At 39.1% G+C, this 27,718-nt stretch overlaps 1 protein-coding gene across 2 annotated transcripts in view; it reads right to left on the bottom strand.

The window, feature by feature from the left end:
* LOC102296801 (zinc finger protein 385B) overlaps positions 1-22,788 on the bottom strand; it is a 42,924-nt gene extending 20,136 nt beyond the window's left edge. Inside the window, exon 1 of one of the 2 annotated variants that reach the window (XM_005928213.3) lies at positions 22,246-22,788. In XM_005928213.3, coding sequence (XP_005928275.1) covers positions 22,246-22,519 — 274 coding nt within the window. In that variant the 5' untranslated portion in view covers positions 22,520-22,788. Of the gene's footprint in view, positions 1-12,192; positions 21,450-22,245 lie in introns of those variants that run through there. The other variant, XM_005928214.3, reaches the window with a different exon arrangement.
* Between the last annotated feature and the right edge of the window lie 4,930 nt (positions 22,789-27,718).

The following is a 27,718-nucleotide window of genomic DNA, read 5'->3' as shown; positions in this document are numbered from 1 at the left end:
CAATGAGTGAGTTTCTGCTGCACATCTGTTATTTGTCTGTTTTAAATTGATACATCTGTGTCTTTTGGCCTGATCTCTCCTGCAATTTACACTTTTCCTCATTTTTTTCCAAATACCTGTTCCAGACATCGGTACCTCGCCACATCATAAATCTGAATTACCCGAGTTAAATTTTAACACACTGTTGAGCAGGATGACAGGCGCACTGCTTGCTTCAGTTAATAATTTAAAATAATATAAAATTTTATTATTTAGGACATTAAGCATTTTAAAACACTTTGTACGTTGTTATGCAGAGTGTTTGACACCATAACCTGAGCATTTGCAAACATATTAAATTTAAATGAATGTACTTAAAACACTTTTATGGTGACCACCATCTCCTGTGTAACACAAAATCTTTGAGCATAATTAACTATGTCACTATGGCCCCTTTTATACATATAATCAAACATTACAGTCACAGCTGTGCTTCATATTCTATATGGTGGGATCTTAAAATCACAGACATTTCCTATACTTAACATTAATCTTTGAGTTAACTCTGTCATTACATTAGTTTAATCAAAAAGGCAGGATTAGGAATGTGTAGCTAAAAAGGCAAAAAAAAAAAAGTATCCTCTGTTGATAGGTTTGCTGCAAGCCTGCAAAACATATTGTCAAATAATGAAAATTGAATGGTATGTTTTCCAGTCCATAATGGCACGAAGCACACAGCTTTTCTGAGTCATAAAACAGAAGTGGTTAGTGCACTGCGCTTTTGCAGTAATGATGATGCCATTCGTTGCTTACACAACGGGCAGAGAGCTCGGTATTTATGATGAGCTCTGGAGGATGAATTAGCATCCATTAGGACTGCCATTGACAGCTCCGTTAAGCTCTCGCCGCTGGAAACAAAAAGTGGAAAGTGAAGGCCTAATTTCCATGATGGCTTGAAATACTGCCCCCGCCATGCTCTGTGTGGTTTTTAAATAAATCATCTTTATTGTGACAAAGTACATTTAGGCCACAACTGGCAGCCAACAGGCAAGTTCTCCTGCTGGCTGTCAACGTCTATTTAAAGTCATACAGACGCAGCTGGCAGAGCCAGCGGCTTCATGTGAGTTTCTACCTGCAGGGCACCATCCAACCCAGATCAGGCTCCCCGTGGTAATCTGTCCTACTTTCAGCTAAACCACTGTGGGCCCATTTTCACCCCAGGGTCCGTAAACTCTTATTGAATTTGTTCAAGGTGAAATTCGGGACTAGTGTCCTCTGGTCAAAGGAAAATCACAGGATACCGTTGTGGAAGCTTCAACAGCATGTAAAATCCGCATGTGGAAAAGAAAAAAGAAAAAGAATGTCTCCATAACCTTTTTAACCTTTTAATCCACAAAGCAGCAAACCAGCAAGCAAATTTCATCAGACAACTTAACAGAAGCTGATTCACTTCCTGAGAATTTTTGCATCTTATTTGGTATAATGTTAATACTACAGCAACATATAACTAATCAGGGTCTCTGGTGAATTGTGGGTATTATTTTGACTATTACGGGTTTGATTTTTGGTGACAGATTATTTGAATTGCTATCTTTACGTCACAGACTTTGTTTAAATGATGTATTCTACAAAATAACCACAAAAGATAAACAGGCACCAGGAGATAAAGCTAATCTACAGGGAAATTAACATGATTGCACTATCAGGGCTGCTCAGTGTGTTTTGTTTCCTTCACTGACCCTCTGCCCTTTACAATGCATTCTGCACATCATTATCAAATAAACTGCCACCATCTGCTTGAATTGAGATAAGCTTCCGTCCAATCAGACCAGCTGAATAGCAGTTAGCAAATGTGTAGCACATACTTATTGATATTTAAAGCCTGCGCGCAGCTTTATCCGCCTCATGAACTTAGTAATTAGCAGCTTTCTATCTCGATGCTCCTCTCTGAGCTGCAGTAAATGTGGGTGTCTGCCTGATGGAGTGAGTCTGAAGGCTGATGCCTTAGTGGCTTCAGAGAGGACAATCTAACTTCGAGAGATCTTCATCAATGTTGCATTAAAGACGGCAGCTGAATTTATTACAGATCTATTGTAATATTTTTTATGGTTTTGCTGTTTATTTTAATTAAAAGGAAATAGGTTTACAACAATGCTGCAAAGTTAACTGTCACAGAAAATGAGTCCCTGCAACTAAACAGTCATTGTAGAGTCACAACTTGATAACTGTAGCAGACAAGCTTTGGCTTTCTTCAGTTGGCAATGTAAAGGTTGATGTATTTTCTTTAGCCTTCCCAAAACACAAAAACAAGAGAGCAAATCTGCTTACGTGAAAGCTAAAAACAAATGCTCAAAATACACATTTACAGTACTTCTGTAGTATTTTACCACTTTACAAAAGATCCATATGTAATGCTACACATAAGAACAGCTGAAAAATGAGAGAATGTGAAAACTACCTGCCAAAACTTTTACAAAGCCACCATTTTATGATTTTTACTGAAATTTATCTAGCTCAGGTCCAGTGAATAAATGGACTGGTTCTTAGCACTTTTCTACTCTCTTTGAGCTCTCAAAGCACCCATTCATACAAGCACTTTTTGTATCCAACATTCACATCAGGGGGGAATCTATGATTCAGTATCGTGCCCATTGATACTTTGGCATAGAGACTAGAGGAACCAGGGACCTTCTGAACAGTAGATGACCTGCTCTACCTCCTGGGCTGCAGCTCAGTAACACTAAATAACACACATGCACAGTGGCTGAGGTAAAAAATATAAACATGGGACGATCATGGCTCAAGAGCTGGCAGTTCGTCTTGTAATCAGTAAGTTGCCGGTTCGAGCCCCGGCTCCGACAGTCTCGGGCGTTGTGTCCTTGGGCAAGACACTTCATCCGTTGCCTACTGGTGGTGGTCAGAGGGCCTGGTGGCGCCAGTGTCTGGCAGCCTCGCCTCTGTCAGTGCGCCCCAGGACAGCTGTGGCTACAATGTAGCTGCCATCACCAGTGTGTGAATGTGTGGATGACTCTCATTTGGGGTCCACTATTCATACTGCTTTGACTTGCAGACAGCTTTGCTACCAGTCTCTAATCCAGTCCCTCCTTTTATGTTGTACCCGACTTCATTAATAGGATATCTATGAAGGGGAGTTGCGGCCGATCCCTATGAAGGTTGCATGGCTGCTTCTCAGCTCAACTTGATGCTTGATGCTTCAAAACAATGTGATGCTTTTTTTCCCCCACTACATTTCACTGCAGTTGACCTAATCATGCACAAATTGTACCAGTTTATTACATGAATTCAGATAGAGAGTATCTTAATTTGCAGTCAACCTTTTTTTGTGGGCAATGTCATGTCTCCTGGCAGCTGCATATTTTAGCAGGTTTTGCATTTCACTGCTTGATTTCCAAGGCACGTTGTCAGAACTGGAGACACAATATTTTCATTCCTGTCAGCATTTCAGCAAAATACCAAAACGTTAATCCATTTTGCTGACAAAATGCCTGGAGTGTGTGTATGTATGTTCACTTGCTACTGTGCGCTCATGTGTGCTGTTTCTTTAAATGAAGTGTTTAAAAAAAACCCAATGACAGACAAACTGTTTGACAGACAAACAGAAAATGTCTTCAGACAGCAACCAGACATGAGCAGTAGCCAGTGGGTGGTAGAAAAGGTTGTTCTAGTTTCACACCCAAGCAGTAGTTTAAAAATAATTAAAATATCTTTCCTTAGAGTTTATGTAGGTCTCAGACAAAGGCATAACCACATAATACCAACTGCTGTGTTGAGGGCACGGAAGGTGTATTAATGCAAATGTCCTCAAGAGTCACGGACAACAGAGAAGAAAACAGAGTGCATTATTATTTAGCTTCAGAGTGCTGGATAACTCTGAGACCGACTGTCTGCATTTCTTGATTTGGCAGAATACCAGACTTTGCCAGTAAATGAAAACCAAACAGCTGTGATACAGTACCACTAATCAATTGTCCTTGTTGGAGCATGAATATCCACCACAAATTAAATTTAAAAAAGGCCTTAAATTGTAAATATTGCATTCAGAATTTCATTAATATTTTCAAGCTACAACAAATATCAAATTATGCAAATCAGCAACAAAATTAGACCCATCGTTTGGTGAAGTAAATAACCCAATGTTCTGCTGGGGGAAAAAAAAATAAAAAATCAGATGCATGTGAACATACCACCCACGTAAACATGAATGTAGACCAATAGCACCAGCACACGGCCTGAGCAAAAACAGGAGTAGGAAACCAAAAGGCTACGGCAGCGGTCCCCAACCTTTTTTGCGCCACAGACCGGTTTAATGTCAAACAATATTTTCACTGACAGGCCTTTAAGGTGTCGTGGATAAATACAAAAAATAAAATGATACAACCAAGACAAAAACAGTGGTATTTTGTAAATATAATAATAAATGCGAATTCACTGTGTAATTGTGTAACTTTATTAGCAGCGTCCTCCTGAAATGCACCAACAACATTAAGAGTAACACCATCCTCTCTGCCCCTTAATGCTCTCTGGTCGCTATGGTAACGCGTAAATATTTCTTTCAAAATAAGACACACAACTACAACACGGGAAAAGACCCAGGGAAACAGAGTTAACGATAAAAACCCTGAAAACCAAAAATTTCACACCTGAGCCTCAACTCTCGCAGCCTGGTACCAAACGACTCACAGAGCGGCATGGGTCCGTGGACCAGGGGTTGGGGACCGCTATGGTTACGGCAGGGGGGCCTCAGTTTGAGCCCCACTGAGACCATTTCTGGTGTGTCCACCTTGCCCCTGCTACTGGTGCATGTCTACTCTCTATAACAGACTTGGAGCCAAAGTAGCCCATTGGTTGTTCAACTGGCCTGTGCGTCAATGGGAAATCACAAATTTCATTCATTTACTGGTCACAGGTAAAGTGGTGCACATAGTTTTTAAAGAGCAGAATGCTGCATTTAAGGATTACAATTTGAATCGCTTTTATGAAACTAAACACGCAGAGTAACACAAGAATTTGACTGATGCAGAGTGGGACATCTGAATCTTTGCTAACAACGGTGCAAAAAAACAAAGACTTTTTCAAGCTTTACACACATCCAAAACACAGTAAAGACCAGATTTGTTATTTCCCACAAAAATCACAAAAAACAGTAAGCATTTCTCTGATCAGGAGTTTATCAAACGGTGCTTGCTGGACTCTGCCCTGAAAGAAAAGAAGAATTTGGGGATATGTCCCTGGATGAAAGCTGTGATGTGCATGACACACCCCAGTTACTAATCTCTTTAAGTGGGATAGCAAAAGAGTTTGAGATTATGGAGGAGTTGGCTGTGATGCGCTGAATGAAAGCGTGTATGACAGTGATTTGTTCAAGCTAAATGCTAAATGCATGCTTGGAAAGGCCGGGCTGAAATTGGACAAAATAGAAATGTCAGTTCTTACCAGTAGCAGTTTATAAATAGATAAAATGAATATTGAGCAGAACTGAGTTCAACTTAGTGTTGCATGCCAATAAACGATCAGTAGGGAACACTGATGTCCCACCCCTGCTCTATACTATCGTGTCAAATAAAGGGAAACTAAAACTGGCTAAAGGAACAAAACAAAACAAACATAATTACTGGATTGCTGTTTTGTTTTGGTTAATTCCTGATAAATTTTGTAATCTTTGGCTCTTGTCGATTGTTGTTAGTTTTACTTGCTTTGGAGGTTTCTCTTGTTAACTGCTTACTGCCTGATCAGTTTCACCTGTGGTGCCTTTCACACCTGTTCCCCTTCACCAATTAGTTATATGTTTATTCACCAACCCATGGGTCCTTGTTTGGAGTAGGCCCAGCTGTTACACTACCAATTATATCATGTCAGACAGTACCAGAGACCCTCAGATAACCTGTTTCTGTTCATAGGGGCAGCATAACCAAAATGTAGAACTCATTAAATTTCACTCATTTTTCACAAAAAAAAAATCCACATTTTGTAAATACTTCTATTTAAATATAACCCAATAAATGCAGATAAAAAAATAAAATGGAAAACCCAGGAATCGCTGTCATGTTTTGTCTGTTGACTGTCTGAAGACGGGCAGTAACCAGTAATCTGTAGTTGGTGTAGTTCCAATAGAAATTACGTAGGTAAGCAGTAATCGTTTCCAGTGAATTTTCAATAAAGCTGACAGCAATAAAAAATGTTCCTTAGATTACACAAGAATAGGCTCAAATTAAAAGAACATGATTAATCACTCTCAAGCCTCTCTGATGTATTGGTAGCCGACGGTTAGAAAACAGTTCCTGCGTCACTCATGCTATTTTTGATGACACACACATACACACACTATGGGATTTAAATGTCACTTTTAATCTGAAGGTAATTATTTGAAAAAATTAAAAAATATGATTTCACTTGAATCACAGGAGTCACGCAGCAGGTGATGTAATGCAGTAGAAGGCCTTCAGGAGTCCTGTGATGTGTGTCGCACACGTCCCCTTCTCACAGCCTGGTTGCAGAAGCAGATATCCTGAGGGTGCATGACTTTTTGGCAAATCCAGAATATGACAGAAATCTGTGGCATGTGCCTAAGCCATTAAAATGCCTTAATGTAGTTGGTCTTGGCATGCAGCACCATTCCCAGGATACATCTGGAAAAAATTGCCCTCCTGATGATGCAGGATGTGAGTCACCCTAAGCTTCTTCATGTACAGCTAAAAGTCCAATATGATATGAAGGAGGAAATTAATGTGTAATTCATCATCATTTTAATGCTTTTCCCCAATGCATGTATAATAATTGTGCCATTATCAAGATGCTTAATACAGATTTGTACATATAGCCTATCAAATTAACATTAATCAGCCCTCATAGATAATCATTCAAACATAAAGTGTCTCACTCACATTTTACTGATGTGATCAGTTACAAAATTATATATCTAGAGAGAGACCGACAATTTAAAATCAGCCATCATTCAACCTCATAACATGCCTTTTACAACACCCCACCGACTGTACAATAGGTCTGGGAGACTGAATGCTCCAAGAATCAAGAACTATACTTAAAAAAGGTCCTCACAAGACTTAATATAAAGTTTTAATTGCTAATCTTTTGATTTACATTAGATTTGGTGAAGGAAACAGTGCAATGCTTTCACAAGTGAACATGTGAGTGTCTGCACTCCTGCAATCATTACAAGTCTGGCTAATCAAACTCACACTGTCAGCAAACCACAATGACTGATTGGGGCTGTCAGTCACTGTGATGCGTGCCAGTTTTGTTTTTTTTACTGCACCAGCCTGTGATTTAGCTAGCCCAGTATCACGACAAAGCGTGTAATATACATGCCGATCCACCGTGTCCATTTCATGCTTTGCCCCTCCAAAACATGAAATGTACACGCATGCAGAAGTTGACACAGATTTAGACAACCTGCCACATTTACGTGGCAAGATTCTTTAGTAACAACAGGAAAACAGATCCAGTGTGACCACATGCAAAATAACACGCATGTTTCTCAAATCTTCTACTTTCCAATTTTGGTGAGCCCATGTGAATTATAGCCTCGGTTTACTGTTCTCAGCTGACAGGAGTGGCACAGATGTGCTCTTCTTCTGTTGCTGTAGCTCATCTGCCTCAACGTTCAACGTGTTGTGCATTCAGAGATGCTCTTCTGTACACCTGGGTTGTAACGAGTGGTTCTTCAAGTTAAGGCTGCCCTTTTATCAGCTCAAGTAGTCTGGCCATTGTCCTCTGACAAGACATTTTTACCCAGAGAACCACAGCTCAATGGATATTTTATCTTAGAGCAGCCTCTGTGCCTGAGAGACGTTTGTGTAGGGACATCCCAGTAGATCAACAGATACTGAGACACTCAAACCAGCCTGTGTGGCACCCACAACCATGCCAAATTATGCCAGTTTGAACTTCAGCACACCATCCTGACCATGTCTAAAACTGCTTTCATGTGCTACATATGATTTGGCAGAGTTTTTTCACACACATAAAAGTAAAATCAGAGAAATCAAAATATAAAAATCAAGCTGTTTATGCTCTAAACAGTGCTTCAAATATTGCTGTGAATCAGCTACAGCAAATTAAAATGCTCTCAATGGCAAAAGGTATCAAGTCAGTACAGTAGACTAATTAAATTTGTTCTCTAAGACAATCTATACTGCAGTTAAAACCTTACTGTTCCATACTCATTACCCTTCGATTATAATAATAGGTCATTATCACTGCTGGATTCTGAATATGTCCCCCAACAGGAAAATTAATGATCCATTTAAACTGACTCACGAACGCCGAGCTTTGCAAACATACTGAGAAACTTTTTCCTGTAACATAAAGAAACACTGACTAGCTTATTTTGAATCTCGCCACCCACACAGAACACAGATTAATGTCTCGTAGCTAATATGATGCGTCGTAAAATCACGCTTAATTTGCATGAATGGGAATTTCTCTGTTCCAGTGATTAAAAGGAAAAGTGAAGTGAGAAACTTCTTTAGCTGTGCAGACGTAGAGCAGTCCAATTTGCATCATGGTAGCTTGTAGCCAAACTACTCTACACATAAAAAAAACTTTATTAATAAACATATTTAACCATTTTAATTGAGATAATAAAATATCAGAACTAACCGGGCTTAAAGAATTAAAGAATCTCTCCACCCTCTATGACTACAAGGCTATGGCTGAGCATCATTCACCATCTGAATTTATTAGTCCTTTATTTATCCAGGTAAAAAATTCTCATTGAGATTAAAAACCTAATTTCCAAGAAAGACCTGGCATCATGGCGACAAAAGTCAAAATACACATGCCACATAAGTATATAACATTTAAAACAAATACAATATCCCATACCAACATGTGTAAAATATACAATAACAGATCAAATTAAGAGTACATTAAAAACAAAAACGTGTGGCAGGCAATACTGCGAGTGTCAAATTCTGCAACTTCTACAATACTTCAAATACCATCTGACTTCTTATAAAGCTCAGACATGAAGGTGGGTGCTATACTTTTAGCCTTGATTCCAAATTTCCTTGAGGGTAGAGCACAGTACGTCCGGCTGCAGAGGTGCCCTTCTGACAGCACAGTGAGCAGCACCGCAGGGGCCTGCTTTAACGCCCTTCCTTTTCACTGTGTGTGTGTCGAGCATCAAGGAATGATCACAGTTGTTATATTTGCAGTAATTCTGTGAAGACACAGCAATTGTTGGCTGTATAAAGTTAAGCTGGGAGGAGACGTACTTGGAGACAGACACTGATTCAAAAAGAAGCAGAATCGACTCCATTTACTGATAAAGGTCCTTCAACAGCATGTGACACAGTGGGGTTGTGAGCGTGGTCTTTTTATAGTTGCATCAGCAGGGTAAAGGCAGCAAACCCCAGACTTAAACTGATTAGGATCCCAAGTTCTGTTTTGGGAGCTGGTGGAGGTGAGTCTAATGGGAAGATGCTCAAGAAACTTTTCAGCACATGCAGCAAAACAGTCATTGCTCTCAGGTGCAGACTAAACACCACAGGGACTCTTTTCTCACTTTGATTATTGTGTTCCAACACTTTATGTAGGGGACAAACCTAATAATACAATAGTTTCACTGTCACAGGACTACTTTCTGGCAGTGCAATAATATAAACTGGTATGTGCAATGTGCACCCCTAATTCTACCAAAGATTTATCAGCCTTTTTATTGCATGCAGGTCATGAGACAATCATGACATAAGACAATCAACTAATGAGCTACTCAGGTAGTAGCTCATTAGTTGATTGTCTTATGTTTTCTACTATAAGAAGTATGTGAACAACTGCATTATATGGTATGACACAAGGACCAGTGCTATTGCACTGGATTGTTTCAGGGTGATACCATAAGTAGACGATATAGGTCATAACTTACCCATTTAATTCAGGTGTTTTCAGCCACATTACCACAGTTGTATAAAATAAAGAAGCTAGCCATGAAATCTGCCTTTGTAAACACTTCTGTAAAGATCTCACCGAAGTTGAGTGCGGTACTGTAATAGATGCCACAGCTGCAACAAGTGAGATCATGACATTTCTTCCCTCTTAGATATTCCACAATCAACTCTAAGTGGTATTATGACTAAACTATTGTTTAGAAACCACAGGAAACCCACTCTGGTATTTACATCAGCACAAAAATTGTGCGCCTGGACTTAACAGTTCCTGCAGTTGTAATCTGTAAGCGGCCCAGTACGTCTGTCCATATAGAGTATGTCAATCCTGCCTAAGGGATATCAATAAAATCTTAATGTGTGAAAATATTGTTCAGTTTAGCATTTATGATATGATGCGCACTAAATAACCAAATATTGAATTGTACATATTAGCTATTGAGCTCACACTATGTTATTTTTTCCATGAAGGTTTTAAACATGAGGTTGTATCAGTCGGATGTTGGATCCTCTAAAATCATAACGATGGTCAGGGTGAAGCTTGCTGGATGTATCAGTAGAATCCTCTTTATTTAAAAGGTAAAAAGTTAAAATTTTTACTCATTGCATTTGTATATTTATTACACAAGTTCTTATTGCAATGATAAAATGATTATTTTATATTCTATATATATTCTACTACTCTCAGAGAAAAGTAATAATCATAAAATTGAAAGCTGAGAAAAATTCAAAAATTTTATTCTAGGATTTTGTATCAGACTGATGTAATGGTGCACAGAGATCAGATTTACACATACAGGATGTCACTGCAAGCTCAAATCTGAGCTTTTGACAAGTGGTGAAGAGGCAAGAACAGATGCAGTATGGCCACCAGGCAAAACTCTCATAGTTATCGTCTCTTCAGCTGTTTCCCTTTGATCTCCTTAATCTGCTGTTTAAAGGCGAAAGAGCCTAAAGCAGCCACATAGACATGCTCTGCATTTTCATCCACAGAGTTGTGTGTATCCATAAGCTGCAGAAATTCCAAAATACGTGGATACACATAATTTTAAACGTAGCCTTCCTGGTAATTCTATTGGCTAAAGAATTATGTCTCATCCTGATAAGAAAGCTATTATAAACACAAAAAGCAGGAAATGAGTTATGTTACTTGTGAGAAAATAGTGTAAACTACCTCAAACTGCCCAGAAATAACCAAGAGAAAAGTAGTAAGGGGTACAGATGGAAGAGGTGGAGCTGATGGCTCAGAAGGCATTGTCAATTGGGGTGAATGGTGCACCTGTTGTGCATGGGTTAATCACATCCTCTCTCTTTATTTTAGCAGAATGCTGGGGTGTGGGGGGACAGTAACAGGAGTGCACAACACGGCAAAGGTAGAATTCGGCATGGAGAAAGGGGACTGCTAAGAAAGCTTGTGCAGAGCTGGGCTTGTAAAGCGGCAGCTCTGTGAATGTGTTGCAAGTGTGTGCGTTAAAATAAACAGTTTGTGAAGGACTGTGTTGGCATTCTGTGCTGCGGGGAAACCCACGAATGAGTGAGCCTCGTGTCGCAGACAGACTTGCAAATCAATTTGGTTTTAACTGAAATAATAAACTCTAAGGTAGATTAAAAAAATAAACACATTTATTTACAGGTCAAGTAAAACGTGAGAAGGTAAGTTCCTCTGCCTACTTAAAAATCAGATGGTAAATCAGATGGACTTTAACATCGCACCAAACAGATCCTGAATTCAAATACTTTAAATGCAATAAATTTGATGCCTTATCTAAACAAAAAACAAAAACCCCAAACACAAATGACTAAAAATCCCCACACTGCCTTTATCTTTAACAGGCTCCAATTATGCAAGCTAATCTGGGCATATTTCCCTGGGGACGCAGAGACATAATTGCCAGCAATCTGCACCGTGATATCAGCAATGTTCTTGTGTGGCTTTAAAATGACTTGACACATCTGGGAACGGCAGGTTTGTATTGGTCTGAACTCCACACTTGGCTCCATCAAAAGGGGTCAATTATGAAAACAAACAGGCCGGGGACTCATTTTGGATGCAGAGGAACTGAATGAGGGCAGATGGTAGGCAGGAGACCGAGCCTGCCCTTGAGCTGTGATGTGAAGTCATTGTTGTAAAACACACATTGACAGCAGAGCGCTCGCATGCATTTAGGCAAATGGAGGCACAAAAAACATCACATTAAAAAAAAAGAAAAAAGAAAAAAGATAAGTCCTCAGTTACTTTCCCACAAATTAGCAGTATTGGCACAAATCTTAAAAGTAACAGCCTTACCTAACAGCATCTCCACGTGTTTTAAGCTTCTTCTGTTTGCCACTTTCTTCTGCTCTTGATTCAGGCTTCTCCTGCTGGCTGATCTCCCATCACAGAAGTTGTCCAAAAAAACCCCCAACAAAGTCGCAGATAATTTTCTCCGTCTCTTTACTGTATCTTTCTTCTCTCCACTTTGATTGTGACGATCCTTTCGCAGTCAGTGACACGTCTTGGCTATGATCCAAAGTGCCGCAGCGAAAGCACGGCACATGTGTGCTTCAATTAAAAGTGTCATGCTCTGCTGATCGCGCTGCCCTTTATGAGACGAAAGGAGAGACAGAAGCGAGGCAGATTGAGGAGCGGAGGAGAAAGAAAGGAGGCTGAGAGTGTCTGAAGAGCAAGTGTGTATTCTTTTACCAGTATGAGTATGTAAGGGAGAGCGAAAGAGGGGAGAGAGAGAGAGATGGGGGAGCTGGGAGAGGACTGGCTGTTAACAACATGAACTTCCCACATCTCCCCCCTTTCCTTGCTTCTTCTTCTTCTTCTTCTCAGCAGCGTTTTCTATTCAAGGTTCACACCTGCATGCTCCCTTAAGGGCACTCAAAGGCAGTTTCCTTCCTGGCATTACTTGACAACAATAGGCGTCATTTATCATTGGTCCTTTTCAGTCTGCTTAAAATGCAGCCCTGCTATGTTGTTCGTAAGTTACCATTGTGGGTAAAATATTTTAAAAATGTGCATCCATATCCAGATGATACAGTGTTTATGTGCAGAGTGCAGTCCGGTTTATCAGAGTAAATTAGTCCTTCACTCTAGCTTTACATTTCCAAGAGGTTGTACGTGGATAGGATTCAATTAAACACAGAGTCACTCACGCAGCACAAACTCATTATTTTTTCACCGCTACTAAGGCATGACTGATATGATCACAATCATAATTAAACAGCCGAGCTCAGCTCAAACATGCTTCAGAAGCATTCAAACCACCTTGTGTTACAATTTTCTACTTTTTTTTTTTTAAGTGTTCTTAATCAGCTTTTACACATGTATCTACTGCATCTGATACTATAACGTTGCGCTAGAGCAGGGTTGTCAAACATAAGGCCTGAGGACCAAAATTGACCCAGCAAAAACACCAATCTGGGCCGTTGGACTCCTTTGAAAAATATGAAGGACAGCATATACTTTGGACTTTCAACTGCATTTGAACAAGTTTGCAGCTTTTCCTAATGATACAGACCTCCCCCATAGCCACTCATACTAAACCAATGTAATTAAGTGATGACAGAAAAGTTGCTGTTGTTTTATTTTCACTGTTGAATAGATCGAAATTTATTAGAGTTTACAGTATTTACAAATTTTTACATTAATTTCAGAGCAAAAGAAAAAAGGGAGGTTTCTGTGAATTAACAAAAATGTTCGGTTTTATAATAACCACAAGCCAGAGCTTTTTCTGTAATTTTACACATTTATTTCTTACAACTTGAGCCCAAAGAGTCATGCTGACGGGTTTCTTTAATTTACTACAACAGCATTTTGTTTTTATAATGTACAAAAACTGTGACGTCCTGCTGAAATGACACTTCTTTTCTTACATTAAAATATCTCATGGAGTAAATGTAAAGTTATTTTTTTTACACTGACAGAAAGGGGAGTTTTATTGGTTGGTCACACTTAAGATAAAGGTAGGCTGTATGAGTTGACATCCCTGCACTTGTGTGTGTGACAGGACGCTGCTTCACAACACTACACAAACAGCTCCGCAGCCAAATCTAAAAATCGAATCTCATCTAAAATCGACACATCAACATTTGCTAACATTAGCCACCACATGCTACTTCGTTTGACTTACCATAACAAATACTATTGCAGCGAACACCCTGGCGAACTGAGCAAAGCCATGTTTAACTGCTTTACAAATAAAGTTATTAATTTGAAAGACAGAAAAAAATTAAGCATGAGTTAATGCAAATTTCTTCAGAAAATTGAGACGGGGTAAATGACGATATGAGGGATAATAAATTGTAGCCATGCAAATGTACTGTATTTCAATATAATTATGCAAAGGTATAATTCATTTGCATATTTTGATCCATTACAAAAAACACCCCAGTTTTCCAAAACGACTTAAAACTCTGCTTGAGAAGTCGAGATGCTCACTTAGCATATTGATGGTGCAGCTCTTTCCCCACTCAGCGCTGATTTAAACTATTTGAGATTCAGTGTTTATTTTAATGAGCAGGTGGGATAGATTATTGCTCAACGAATAGCTGGCTAATTTTCCTGCCTAATCTTCTGATGATTACTCTATTGACACACTGTAGAGCAGAGCTGAATCCAGTGCTGCTCTGTCATGCTCCGCTGCGATTCTTATAGCTTGAATGAAGCACTTTATATGCTTTCTATGCGATATTTACCTCAAATGGTTCTTTTGAGTTGCGCTGTATCAGCCACAGCCCAATCTTGGCGTTACCACTGTCGACACTGGTGAATAGTAGTTTTCGTTCTTCGGTTAAATCTGCCTTTCGTCTAGCTGAGCTTATTTTTATCTCCTATTCTATTTCACACTTCTAAAGTCTGTTTATGTCTGCATAATACGTCCTGTCTCTACTTGAACTTGTCCTCAAGTACCTTTTCTTTCATTACATCTCTTAATAATATTGCAACTTTTACTACACGAACCTATATAGTACCTCTGCAGCAATAAATGAAATAATACTTGTAACAGCACCTTTGAATATGGCACTGCAAATTCCATCCCACTCTAGGTACCTATAACAGCTTTCAATAGGCAGTAAGAACTATCCATGTTGCTGGGATGTTTTACTGTGATTTTAAATATTAATCCCTCTTTAGAGAGTATGCATTAGCCTTAAGTTTGGCCACTGAGTGATTTAAGTTGGACAGAGGGGCGTCGTTTCAGTGAAAATCTGACTCCACTGAATGTTTGCAGAAGCAACACAATGGCTTGTACACACTGCATTGTTATTCATTCAGCAGTCACCACAATCACTTCAGATAAACACGATTATTCTCACAGTCTCTAGCCTGAAACTGTGGCCTCCAGTGTTACACAAGTGTTAACACACACACACACACACACACACACACACTTCCATCACCTCAGTGGCTTGCATTCATGTCCTATAGACTTACTCTAAACCTGACCATAACCACTACCTGTCTACCCAAAACTATATCTTGCCTTGAATCAAATCTTCAGTCTTCAGGTTAATGAAAACATTACGATGTCCTGCTTTTTGTCTCTGGGTCATCACAATGTGAGTGTGTGAACAGATCTATGTCCCCACAACATGAGTATTACAACCACACACACAGAGCTTGTGTCTGCCCCGTGTGCTCCTTGCTGGCTCCTTGTCCACTCAAATAAGTGCGGCGTGGAAGCACAACACTGACAAATCCTGACAGTTTTACACTTGATTTCAGGCTGCAGCATTCAAATGAAAGTGCAGGGAGAGGGCCTCGAGCACAATGATCGTATGTCGGCTACGCGCATTATGCTTTCAGCTCGCCATGGACCTACTGAACATTGGCTGTGCATGCCTCTATTTATGGTCTCAGTGTGTGTGACTGACATGCCATGTTACTTATGGAAATCATAGACTTGGAAAGGGTTTGGGGGGAAGCAGGAGAGAGAAACAAAAGGTTTACAAAACATCAAAGCTCACCACATACACAGGTTGTAATTTCTATAATACCATTTAATTACTAGCTTATATTTATTTATCAATCCAAGCTATCTGAAATAGTGACAGTTGTTCAAATAACACAAATTCAGCATGCCTTATATTGAATTTCATTTATTCAGATATATTCACTGACTATTCAACACATGCAGAAAAATGACTCATGCATTCGCAAACACACCAATCTACTACCATCTAGAATATCAAACAGGAAACTACTCACTTGTTTTATTCGGGTTTGGAACCTCAAAGCTATTGGGAATACTGTAAAACAGGTGTCTCCTCTAACACTATCAGTCCCTGAGGGTTGTGATGCTTCATCTGCCAGACACCGAGTCAAAAACCAAGCCAAAATGCCCCCCTCCCCTGCTGCCTGTCCAGGCTTTCACGGCGTGGCGAATAGTAGCTTATGACAGATCAAGTGACATCTGAAAAAAATGGCTGCATTTGCTCAGCAGCCTCTTTTGTAAGAAATGAGGTCAAACCGTGAAAAACTGCAGGTGATAAAGCTTGTTTCAGCAGACTGTGTGTAGTAAATGTAGACGATACTCCCTGTATTTATTGTGACGGTGTCTCTAACATATGTTGGTATACAATAACAGGAATAATTCAACCTTCAGAAGAGCATTAAGCCAAGTCAATCCCCAGTGGAGCCCCGTCTGAGAAAATTAGAGATTTTCCATTAGTGAGGGGAAATTTTGCTCATGGAAGACAAAAAGCTTCATCTTTCCTTTCACTGGCTAAATTGTTATAAACGGTGCAGGAAATGTTGGAGGTCACGTCTCTGAAAAACTCTGAAAATCATTTGTCTTTGCTTTAAACACATATACTTGAAAAGATTTTTAATAAATTAGACTAGAAATCCATGTACAGTTTGAAACAGTAACTTTTTAGCAAAAGGTGCAATTTAGCTTACACACAGAAGTGACATTTATATACAGGTAATATATGAGCCAGTGCACATACATTTTTTATGTGTTTTTCTTTTAGATTTCTGACTTAGGATGTCTTTTGGGTTTGTTTTCAGGACTAGAGTTCATTTAATCCAGCCCAAATCAGTTGTTGATATTGTAAACTTGTAGCTTCTTCCTGTGGTTTGGTTTCTTTTAACAGAGAAAACTCCAAACAGCAGAACCAAAATGCATCATTGTAAATCATGTCTCAGAGGTGGGACAACAAAAGTAAATACAAGAAGAAGGTGCTGTGCTCCAGTCTAGTGGATAAGATGGAGCGTTTACTCCTAACAGCTGCTAGTGGCTATAGTTTGGTACGCTACAATATTCCAGAAACACCACATAGTTGATTCAGATCAGGGTTAAATCAAGTTGTCATCACAAACAAAGTCAAAGGGTCTCAGTGTGGTTGTTTTGGTCTGTACCTGACCATTCCTGCCTCCACCTGCAACTTTAAACATGAGGCAGATAAACTGAACATAGTTTGAATTCTTTTATTCATGTTTTTCTCAACAAAGATAAAATGACAAAAAATGACAGTGGGGAGAAAATGAGAGAAACTTTTTGAACAACCAAAGTGATCAAGCACCAAACTCTGTGAGCTGTGTGTGAAAGCAATAAAGCAGAATAATTCATGTCGAAATTTTAAAGAGCAGTATAAACGCTGTTTTGTACCATTTACCTCTAAACACAGACAAACCTTTGTAGCAGAAATGCTTCCTTCCACATCTTAAATGTACAAATCAATTTTCTATTCAATTTCAGGATGTTCTGTCTATGCTGCATGGTTTTTTTTCTTTAAATATCCAACAGTGCACAATCCCTGTAAAGTCAGGATTCACATGCTGCATTTAAAGTGTTTTGGGGAACCATTGCTCCCCACAGCTGGCTTGAAAATATGCAAACAGAAACCGAACGTCCTTGGTCCTTTATGGCAACATCGTGGTGGGGGGACAGACAGATCTGATATAACAAGATCAATGCTCTGCAGCGCCTTTCCTCAGTTTTGTTGGCGTATTTAACAGATATGATGCATAAGAAGTAATAACTAATAGCACAAGATGCCCACAGTTTTCTCTTCCTTCACATTTAACCTGACCTGGTAAGACTGTCACAACGCCTCGAACTGACCATTGTGCATATTTTTGCTTGAGGCCGACATGTAAATTGCTGTCAGATTAACATAATGAGCTTGTCTGAAGGGACTTATATCTCACCAGCACACACGTTATATCGGAAATCCTAAAACGATAACCTTGAATTGAAACGAGTCCACTGTTGTCCTGTAGTTCAGTGTAGCAAGTGGAAAGTGCTTTGCTCTGTTCCCTTTTCAAACGGCCCCCAGTGAGAAACACCCGATTAAAATCTCTTTTCATTTGAGCAAATCGCTTCATGAAGCTAAATAAAGGCAAAGACAGTTCAGCTGCGGGAAGGGAACGGGTATTATTAGGTTGGTTTCATTGCAGTGCAGACCGAATTATAGCAACAGTCACCTTAATTGACTCAGACCGTCCTCTTTTTCTCCTCTTTTCTGCAGGAAAGGCAACAGAGAGAATGGCTTCCTGACACAGGTGTGTGAGAGAGATCATACAAATCCCTTTATGGGGTTGAATTTTTATTGGTTCACTAATTTTTCACTATTCTTTTTTGCTATTATTTTTAAGGTATGTGCATGTGCCACATTTATTTTGTAGTAAAACTCCAATGATCAGTTGTTTCATCCACAGAATATCAACTATTCTTATGATGGATTTTTGTGTTCGTTATTGTTCATATATTTTGCTTGTAGCATTTTAAATACAAACATTTTTGCTTTTCCTTGTCTTCTGAGGATACATTAAATATAACTTGGTTCACTGGACATTGCAAAGCAGTTAGAGACGTTGCCTTTTGAATACAGATTGCATTTTTTAATTGTTTTCAGACATTTTATTGACCATACAATATCAATTATCTGAGGGAAAATTGGCAATGGAAGACATTAATTGCTATATATTTTAATCTGCAGGATCTTTTAATGGTTTAAGTTCAACTTAAAACATTAAAAGATCCTGCAGATTTGTCCTAAATAAACAGTTTCATAAATAATTTTAGGTTGAGAAACTGTTTGCTGTTTACTGCTCAATTCACAACAGCTCAAACAAAATGAGGTCAGATGCTGTGGGGTTCATTTAAGTCGTTCAAACATGGCAGGTGTGAAATCAGCCTGTGCCCCTTGTGAAAAATCGAGAGGGCCTCTACCCGGAGGGACTGATGAGTGACTCTCATCTTATCCATCAATTAGTGGATGAGATGGTTGTGACAAAACGACAAACCACATCTAATAGTGCACTGCAAACAAGCCTCTTGTTCTCGTTTTAAAATAGTTTATTTATCTTTACAGGAAAAGCACAAAACATTTACCAATAATGACTCAGCATTCATCATCTGTCATAGTAAACAATATCAAAGTTAAATGTATCTTTAATCTGCAAATCCCAAAAATTCTACACTGTGCAAAACTATCCACTGGGCCAAATTTGAATCCTTCATAAGTTTTGGCCAGACAGACATCCCTGTTTGATAATCCAACAAAGCAACCACTTCACCAGATACACGTTGTGTAGTTAAACCGTAGCAAGTAAGATGATGTTGAATGAATGAATTGAGTTGCAGTTCTTCAGTGTTAGCAGGAGGGTGAACATTAGGCAACATTAGTCAGAAGAAAGAGAGCTCAGAATCAGATCTGAATCCAAAAAAAAAAAGACAACGATAATTTAATGAACTGAACGCCCTGCTGACATTAAGTCCATTTCCCCCTGATAGCTGCTTGGCCAGTTGGGCTTTTTTAGGCCTCGGTCACAAATGCATACTATGACTGGCGATATCCTGGCAACCTCTGGTTGTCTGGAAAAAGTGTCACATAAACTGGAAATGGGAAATATTTGTCTTCACAGTAAAAGTTGTGCCTTCCCATTGTAACCAACATGCCCAACTTTTTCAAAGTTGCAACTTTTACTTTGAAAGTTGGCAGTCTCTGTTGCTGGTTTGCATCGTACTCTTCACACTTTCACTGCCACCTTGTGAGTTGTTTGCAAGTGTTTTTTCCATCAGAAAACATAGCAAACAACTGCAAGGTTTTTAGCTTAGCACCTTTTTGTGACCAATATCACCCAGCAACTTCCAAAAATGATTTGCAGGCCAGTCCTGGAATAAACACTTTTACGGATGATCACTAACCAGTCTCTAGGCCTGTGAGACTGGGGCCTTTAATAAAACTGACTTTGCTAGTAATGAAAATTGCTAGATAAGATGCTTGATACCTAGCTTAGCAGCAAGCTGGCTAACCTTAGTTTATGTTCTTGCTGCAGTTGTCCCTGAAAAAGATATACCTAAAGTCACAACATTTCATTGTTTATTGTCCTTATGTGCAGCCTGTGTGTTCTGAACCAGTCATTTGTTGACAATAATGATTAGTGCACTCAGTTTTTAAGCTAATATTACACAGTGTTGGTCAACTCTGGGAGCAGAAGACAAACACTGAGGAAAGGCACTTGTCCCAAGTCCTTATCATACAAGTCACGTCAGAGACAGTTAGGCAACCAAGTTGGAGGTTTAACTGATTCCTGAGTGAATCAGGAAATAAAAGTTTGTTTCTGGACACTGGAAAGTAAAGAAAAAGAAACTACAGAAAATAGAAGAGGCCAAGAAATGTTTCATAATCACCTTTTGCACTGGATCAGTCACACACTCTTAAGTATGAATGATGACCTGCAGAGGCTATTATCTGATATAGAAAAAGTCAATACCGTTCTGATGGAACAATGGATATAATTTTTTTAAATTTAATATTCTGTATTAGATTGGTACAGTTAAATGTGTGTGACATGCCACCAGCCAGAACGAGTCTCATAAATCAACATATAAAAGCGTCATTTTATTGGCCAGTTGTTCATTAGAGGCCGAGTACTGATTGATCAAGCTGGTCAGCGCAGCAGAGTGTCACAGGTGTTGGTGAGTGAAGGTGATTAATGGCCCTTCATCAAAACAGGTGTGGAGAAAATACTTGGAAATGGTGGGGACCGCCACTGGAATAATAAATATATTTCTCAACGCAAAGCACCTCATGGTTTGCAGATGTGAACATTAACCACAAAGCACCAAACAGAGCAACTTTTATGGAAAAGATGCTGAACATCAGAGTAGCTCGAAACCTCATAATTAGCAATGAACTGCAAAAGAAAGAAAACTATATCAAACTTATTATGACAGTATCGTGTTAGCAGATACTTGTCAAAGAAAAACAATGCATAAGACTCAGAAACTAAGCCGTGTCTTCTTTTCTGTTAGCCAGACGCACTACACTGGGAGATCTGATTGAAAGAAAATAATCACTGGAAATACAACAGCCTTGCAGTAAAAATTGATTAAAAAATGATTTTCTTTACTGTTTTTGTTTAACAGTTGGGATCAAAGTGTAATAAATTTAAAAGAGTTTGTCGTGCAGGTGGAAGATATGAGATTTTCACTCAGTTTTTCATAGTTTTGCAGCGTCTACATGCTAATCCTAAGGGCGCTAAGGGCGAGCGTGGCTCAAGAGTTGGCAGTTTGTCCTGCAATCGGAAGGTTGCCGGTTCGAGCCCCAACTCTGACTCGGTCGTTCTGTCCTTGGCAAGACACTTCACCTACCGCCTACTGGTGTTGGCCAGAGGGGCCGATGGTGCGATGTGGCAGCCTTGCTTCTGTCAGTCTGCCCCAGGGCAGCTGTGGCTACAACTGCAGCTTGCCTCCACCAGTGTGTGAATGTGAGAGTGAATGAATAGTGGAATTGTACAGCGCTTTGAGGTTCTCGAAAAGCGCTATATAAATGCAATCCATTATTATCCTCTTTAATCAAAATTTTCAGTCACTTTCTCACAATTGTGAAATTACCCTTTTTTAAAAAAAAGAAAGAAAGAAATAAAGCACATTTCAACCTGTCATTGAAAAAAAACAAAAAAACAACCTCAAGTGTAACTGAAACTGTTGATGGCTCTGTCCTATTTAGGTGCTCCAGTTCCAGGGCTGTGGTTTTCTGCATGATGTCCCACTGGCATGGCTTGCTGGGACCATTAAATGTAATAAAGTCATCATTCATTTCATTAGCCGAACCTGTGGCTTTCCTGCTATGACAAAGTTAGAATCTCTGTTGTGGTCTATTGCTGTGGAGACAACCTGTGTGAGCTGCATGAGCCCATTTTTGAAGCTAAACACTGAAATGCTGATGTATAAAAGTCTGAGCTAACTTTTAAACTGAAAAGGCTGGGCCCTTACAATTTACTATTCAAATACCGAGCTGGGTAGATATTTGATTTTCAAATGTGAAATTTAGATATTCTGTAATGGCCTCAAAAAGGACATGTCAGTGTTTTCTTCGAGTCTTGAGTCTTTCCTACCTGCACTGACAGCTTTTGCCAGTCGGCGGAGTCTTCTCTGATGAGTCTTCCCTCTGTAGTGGATCTGTGCCTGGGCACTGGAGTTCAGCTGTATGTTGCACACCTGACACACAGTGGCACTGCCGCTGCCCTGTCGCCGCTCCCGTTTGGCCTTGAGCCCAGCCCCCATCCTCCTCTCTTCTTCGTCTTCTTCGTCTTCTTCCTCCTCCTGTCCCTCCTGGCTCTTCGGAGGAGGGCTGCTTTCCATCCAGTCACTGGTTTTTGGACGCTTCATATCTGGCGATAGAATAAAGATTTGAGGTAATTAATCAAAAGAGGTAATGACTTATATAAATTAGAACCAATTGTCTGAATGTGAAATGCTTAAATATTTTTCTTTTTATGTGTATGTTGTACAAGCCTCCACAGGGGGGCAACAGAGCAGCGTGACTTCATCAGAGGAGATGACTAGTGATCTTTTTCAGTTTTATGCAATTTTATGTGCATTGCTATTGTACTGGTTGATTCTTAAATTCACAAAGAGATTTTTCCAGCTTATAAAGGACACTTTTCACTTGGACTTATCTACATCCTTTGTACAATTTGTCAATATGAACAGATGCATGTGTTAAAAATCTTTGACATCGCATTAAAGGACTCAAAACACTCCGTAGATAAGTATCTTGTTCCAACATCTCTCTATTTATCAGATAATAAAAGCAGATTCCCAGGGGAAACACAAAGCGACATGCTGCTTTGTGAGAGCACGCAGCCCTAATACCTGTAATGGCTTAGCGATTATGACAGACTGACAGCATAAATCAAGCTGCAGCTAAACACAAGCCATGCTATGAATGTGGAAATGTCACCCAAAGCCTGAGTGAATTCTTTGTTTTGCCTCTGTTCATATGTTAATGGCATCAATTAAGCCCTCGTGATGTCAGGCATTTTATCCGCTGCCTTGCCTGAATCTACCCCACCCCCCAAGGCAGCTACCATTTGCAATAAAAATGGTAGCTGCCCCACTAAAAATTCAACTTGACAACATGAAAGTGGAATGGAAATGTGTTGAGTGGAAGTCATCAGTTTCCAACCAGCAACACGGACTTCAAAGCTGCAGCCCATCACCGCAATTATTTGAATAAAAGTGTGACAACGGGCTGGCACATGAGTAACTGGTGAAGACGGTGACTAGAATAAAGTGTCTCAAAACACGATTAAAACATAGAAAGCGTTACACTCAGTGCCATTACAATCGCTAAACGGCACGTACAGACTGATTTAAAAAAAGGGAACATGTAGAACAGGAATGCTGTGTGATTTCTGGCCAGGCTGTTAAAGTGTTTTATTTCTCCCTCCTCACAACTAAATATGCATTTATATGTATATTTTACACAGTTTGTTATGCAAAACTGTTCCAAACACTCTGACCCTCTGAAGTCAGTCTGAAGCTTGATTTAGACTTCTGAGGGAAATTTTCATCCTAACTGACGTGGTAATCGGAAACAGCCCTATTCGCCATAGGGTTGATGAAGGACATACATATATATATATAAAAAAAACTATAGAATAAATCTATCTGCTCTTGTCTGCTGGTGATGTAATGGAGAAATTAATCAGAGAAATGCTTCCTTTCTTCTTAATGTCTGCTTATATGATACAGTATCTACTTACAGTGACTATAACGTAGCCAAACAATTGTTTTGCTTTTGTTTATACAGCAGCAGCACTTTGCATTAGGTTAAGTGTATACCTCCCAACTCTGCAAATCTGGTGAAGGACTTAAGTTATTCCAAAAAAAGAGAGCATAACATATGAATATAAACTAAACAAAGATTATTTTTTAGTAAAAATGATGAACTATTCTGCTCTGAGTGCTGCTGGATAAGTGCTCAGACTCTTGTTTTCACCTTGAAAGTCAGCACTGATATGACGACAATAGGAGTAATTAAAATAAGAGTCATCAGAGGATGCACCAGCTAACTCACTGTAAGGGCATTTTATTTACCAATACAGGAATTAAAAGGAAAGTAAAAGCACCAGAAGTCAGTTTACTACTTCTTTGAGCTCAACTAACCACAGCACTTGGATTACTTCCAAAAAAGAAAAAGAAAAAAAAGATCATAGCATACACAATACAGAGGTAATATTTTTTAATAATAAAGAACAAAAAAATTCATGCAAAAGAAAACATGATAATGATTATTCTTATTCTTGCTGGTTTCATATTTTAAGTGTTAAACTATGTATTTCAAAATAAGTCCTGGCTTTGCTGAATTGTCCAGTAATTGTGTTTTACTCTGGTTTTACTTTACTCGCCTGCAAAAGACAGAAGGACATTTCAAATTGAAAAAGGTATGTGCATAAATTAAAACAGAGGGACTGAGAACAACCCCTTCATAGCATTTTAGAGCAGTTTGAATAATAATTCACCAGTGTGCTGACAGGACCAGACTCCTGCCAAAAAGCAGCAGGCCAATCAGACCTCCTGCTGCTGCTTGATGGGCTAAAAAGCCATAAAATACAGAGATGCAAATAATGGACATAAAGATAAACAAAGAAAAAAAGCTTGTTCTGGGAAAAAAAAAACTAAAAACTAAAAAAACCCACCCTGCATAATTGGCACAGCCAAATATTTAAATTTCCCACTTTCAGTCCTTTAATTTTAGATCCAGAAATTTAGGTGGGGACTAAAATTGAACTGTGCAAAGTGAGACACTAGAATGACTCTTCCCCCCAAAAAGTGATTTAAAAAATGGAAACTCTACATATAGATTTTATTTAATTATTCAGCTTTTTAAATGTCTATTTGTTTATAACACTAAATGCATCACGTTAAAAATGTCATGATGTAGTACTTGTTTGCTTTCACCCAACCTCAGGTACATAGTTGCTGTTCTCTGCGTGTCTGAGGTACAATATGTCTCTACTGTTCTGAGTGCTGCTGGATAAGCGCTCAGATGTTAGTTTCACCTTGAAAGTCAGTACTGACATGACGACAATTGACGCGGTCAGTCCGGGGGAAGGCTGCACCAGCTAAGTCACTTTAATGGTTTTGTTTTGTCAAATACAGGAATTAAAAGCAAAACGCAAGCGCCAGAAGTCACTTTGCTACTTCTTTAGGCTGCTGAGCTAACCACAGCACATTTACAATGGTACACTTAGTGTCAGTAATGATAAATGAGTTGTCTAAAAACAAACAACATTTAAAGTGAACTCTAACATTTTTCATACTCCTTCCTAATATATACAAAAGGTCATACAAAAGATTCATAAATTACAGTCCCCTAGAGGGTCATTTACCAAAAAGCTGAATGGGAATGCTATTCAAACTGCTGGTTTAAAGTACTGACACATATTTATTCCAAGTCAAGCATGGCTCAGATGCTCATGTTTGCTAATGTCTAATAGTGTACACTGATGCCACTAGTCTGTGTTTTTACCCTCCAGGACCCTGGAACTACATTAGCAGTTCCTCTTACTCAACTTGATGTGGTCAGCTGGACTTAGCACCAACAGCCCCATTAAAACAAACAACTTTGAACAGGTTGCCTGCCGGCCAGCAGCTGCTGGTTCCTGCTGGCACTTGAGTTTGGGCTGCTCTGCCTGTCTGGCACCAGAGATGGCAGCTACAAACAGCCCAGTCTTCTGCTGGGGACCAAATGGCTGAAGTGACCAGTGCTCCACAGCACAAGCTGTGGCACCTGCAGCTGAAAGTGGCAACCCAACATAAAAACTTTGAGCTGCTATTTACCATAAAATACTAATTTCTGGCGATGTGGTTAAGCCCCATCAAAGATGTAACTTGGAATGGGACAGTTGGGACAAAATCCCAGAGCATCAGATGACCCCTCATACAAAATGTACGTCTGATGTGTTACATTAAATCCTAGAAGTCCAGCTTTATTTTCCTTATGAACTGAGTGTTAAGTGCAAAAATTGGTGCAAGAAAAGGCACCTCTTGGAAAGTTGTGATTGAAAAAGGCATGTTTCCATACATTACTTGTACTTTCTGACGGTCAACAGTGCAACAGTTTATCAGAGAGTATCGGTGAATGAGCATTTTAAATTAGTTTTTAGCAAACATAGCAAGGAGAGAAAGAACAGTGACTTTGCCGAGTGCGCGAAAGATGACGTTCTGTAGTAGTAATAGTATGTGCAAGTTTTTGTAAAGTACTGAAACACTGTTACAGCTTCTATACTGTAAATATGACTACTGCCATATATATGTGTATGTGACACATCTAGAAGCTGGTCAGTTGGAAATGAGTGTTAGATGAAGAATTCTGTAAATTGTTCATTCAACAGTGTGGTTGGTTTTTTTTTAAATTTTTTATACAGTTTCTTCCAGTCAATCTGTGAGCACCTGTGGATAGCGGGCTCCTTTAACAAGGATTAATCTGTTTTGGGCTTGTGGTAGTTATGCTAGCTAAAGATGAAAACGAGTGTTTATAGCATAAGGTCAAATAAATATGTCTCTTCCCCCAACCTCTGACTGCAGTTATTGTCTGTAGTTCTGGTCAAAAGCTGGGATGATTATATTGGTATTGATTATTGTTATATGATATTATCTGTTCCACTTGTCTCTGTGTTACAGAGCGACAAAGAGAGAATCTTAGATGGTAAACCCGAAATATCTGCCTCGGGTTCTGTCATAGAGTTGTTACACCTGTGGGCCTGATTAGATACATGTGGTAGCTATTATTACAACATCACGTATAAATGATTCATTCTACAATTGAATCACCTTTCACTCACTCTAAGTCCTTTATGATTCATGAAAGAACAAACAATTGGGACAACTGATTTAAAACCTATTTTATAGAAAGTTTACAAACTCAGCAGACTACTTTTACAAATTCTTATCTGATTAGTGAATTAATAAAGACTGTAATAGTTGGTCTTAGCATAGAAAACAGAATAGCTTCCCTCCAACAGGGATACGATTGTTGCATACATTTCTATGACATTACAACATTAATTAATGTCAGAGCACTAAACAACATTGCATCACATCACTTTCCATAATATTTACTCTAAAAAGAATAAAAGACACTTATGATGTGCTATGATATGATTTAGCGAAACTCCACTACTGCTAAAAGATTAAAACTTCTGAGCCAAATAAAACGTGTTGGATATCCTGCCCTTTCATGATGGAGCTGTAAAAAGGATGCAAAGTTCACTGTCCTGTAGATGTTCATTTGGATCCACTACATAGTTTCTAATAGACATAATACATATAATCTAAGTTATGTTGACATTTACTTAAAAATCCACACTATGGCTGAGACCCTGTGATTTAGAACAGATTTAAATGAGTGGGAGGTGTGATGATAAAAGTCAACGTAACATTATAAATAGAAATCATAAAGAAATTTCTTTCCCATTCTGGCATAGCAATAAATAGCCATATTTATTAGGCTTCTTAACATATTTTTAAGCACTTGGACACTTGGAGCTGACTTTCCGGTAGTACTCTAGAAGCTACTGA

Source organism: Haplochromis burtoni, unplaced genomic scaffold (assembly GCF_018398535.1).
Source record: "Haplochromis burtoni strain Fernald_Lab_line unplaced genomic scaffold, NCSU_Asbu1 Contig_108, whole genome shotgun sequence".
NCBI classification, from domain to species: domain Eukaryota; kingdom Metazoa; phylum Chordata; class Actinopteri; order Cichliformes; family Cichlidae; genus Haplochromis; species Haplochromis burtoni.
Note: the sequence above shows the minus strand (reverse complement) of the source record. Positions and strands in the feature narration are given on the sequence as shown.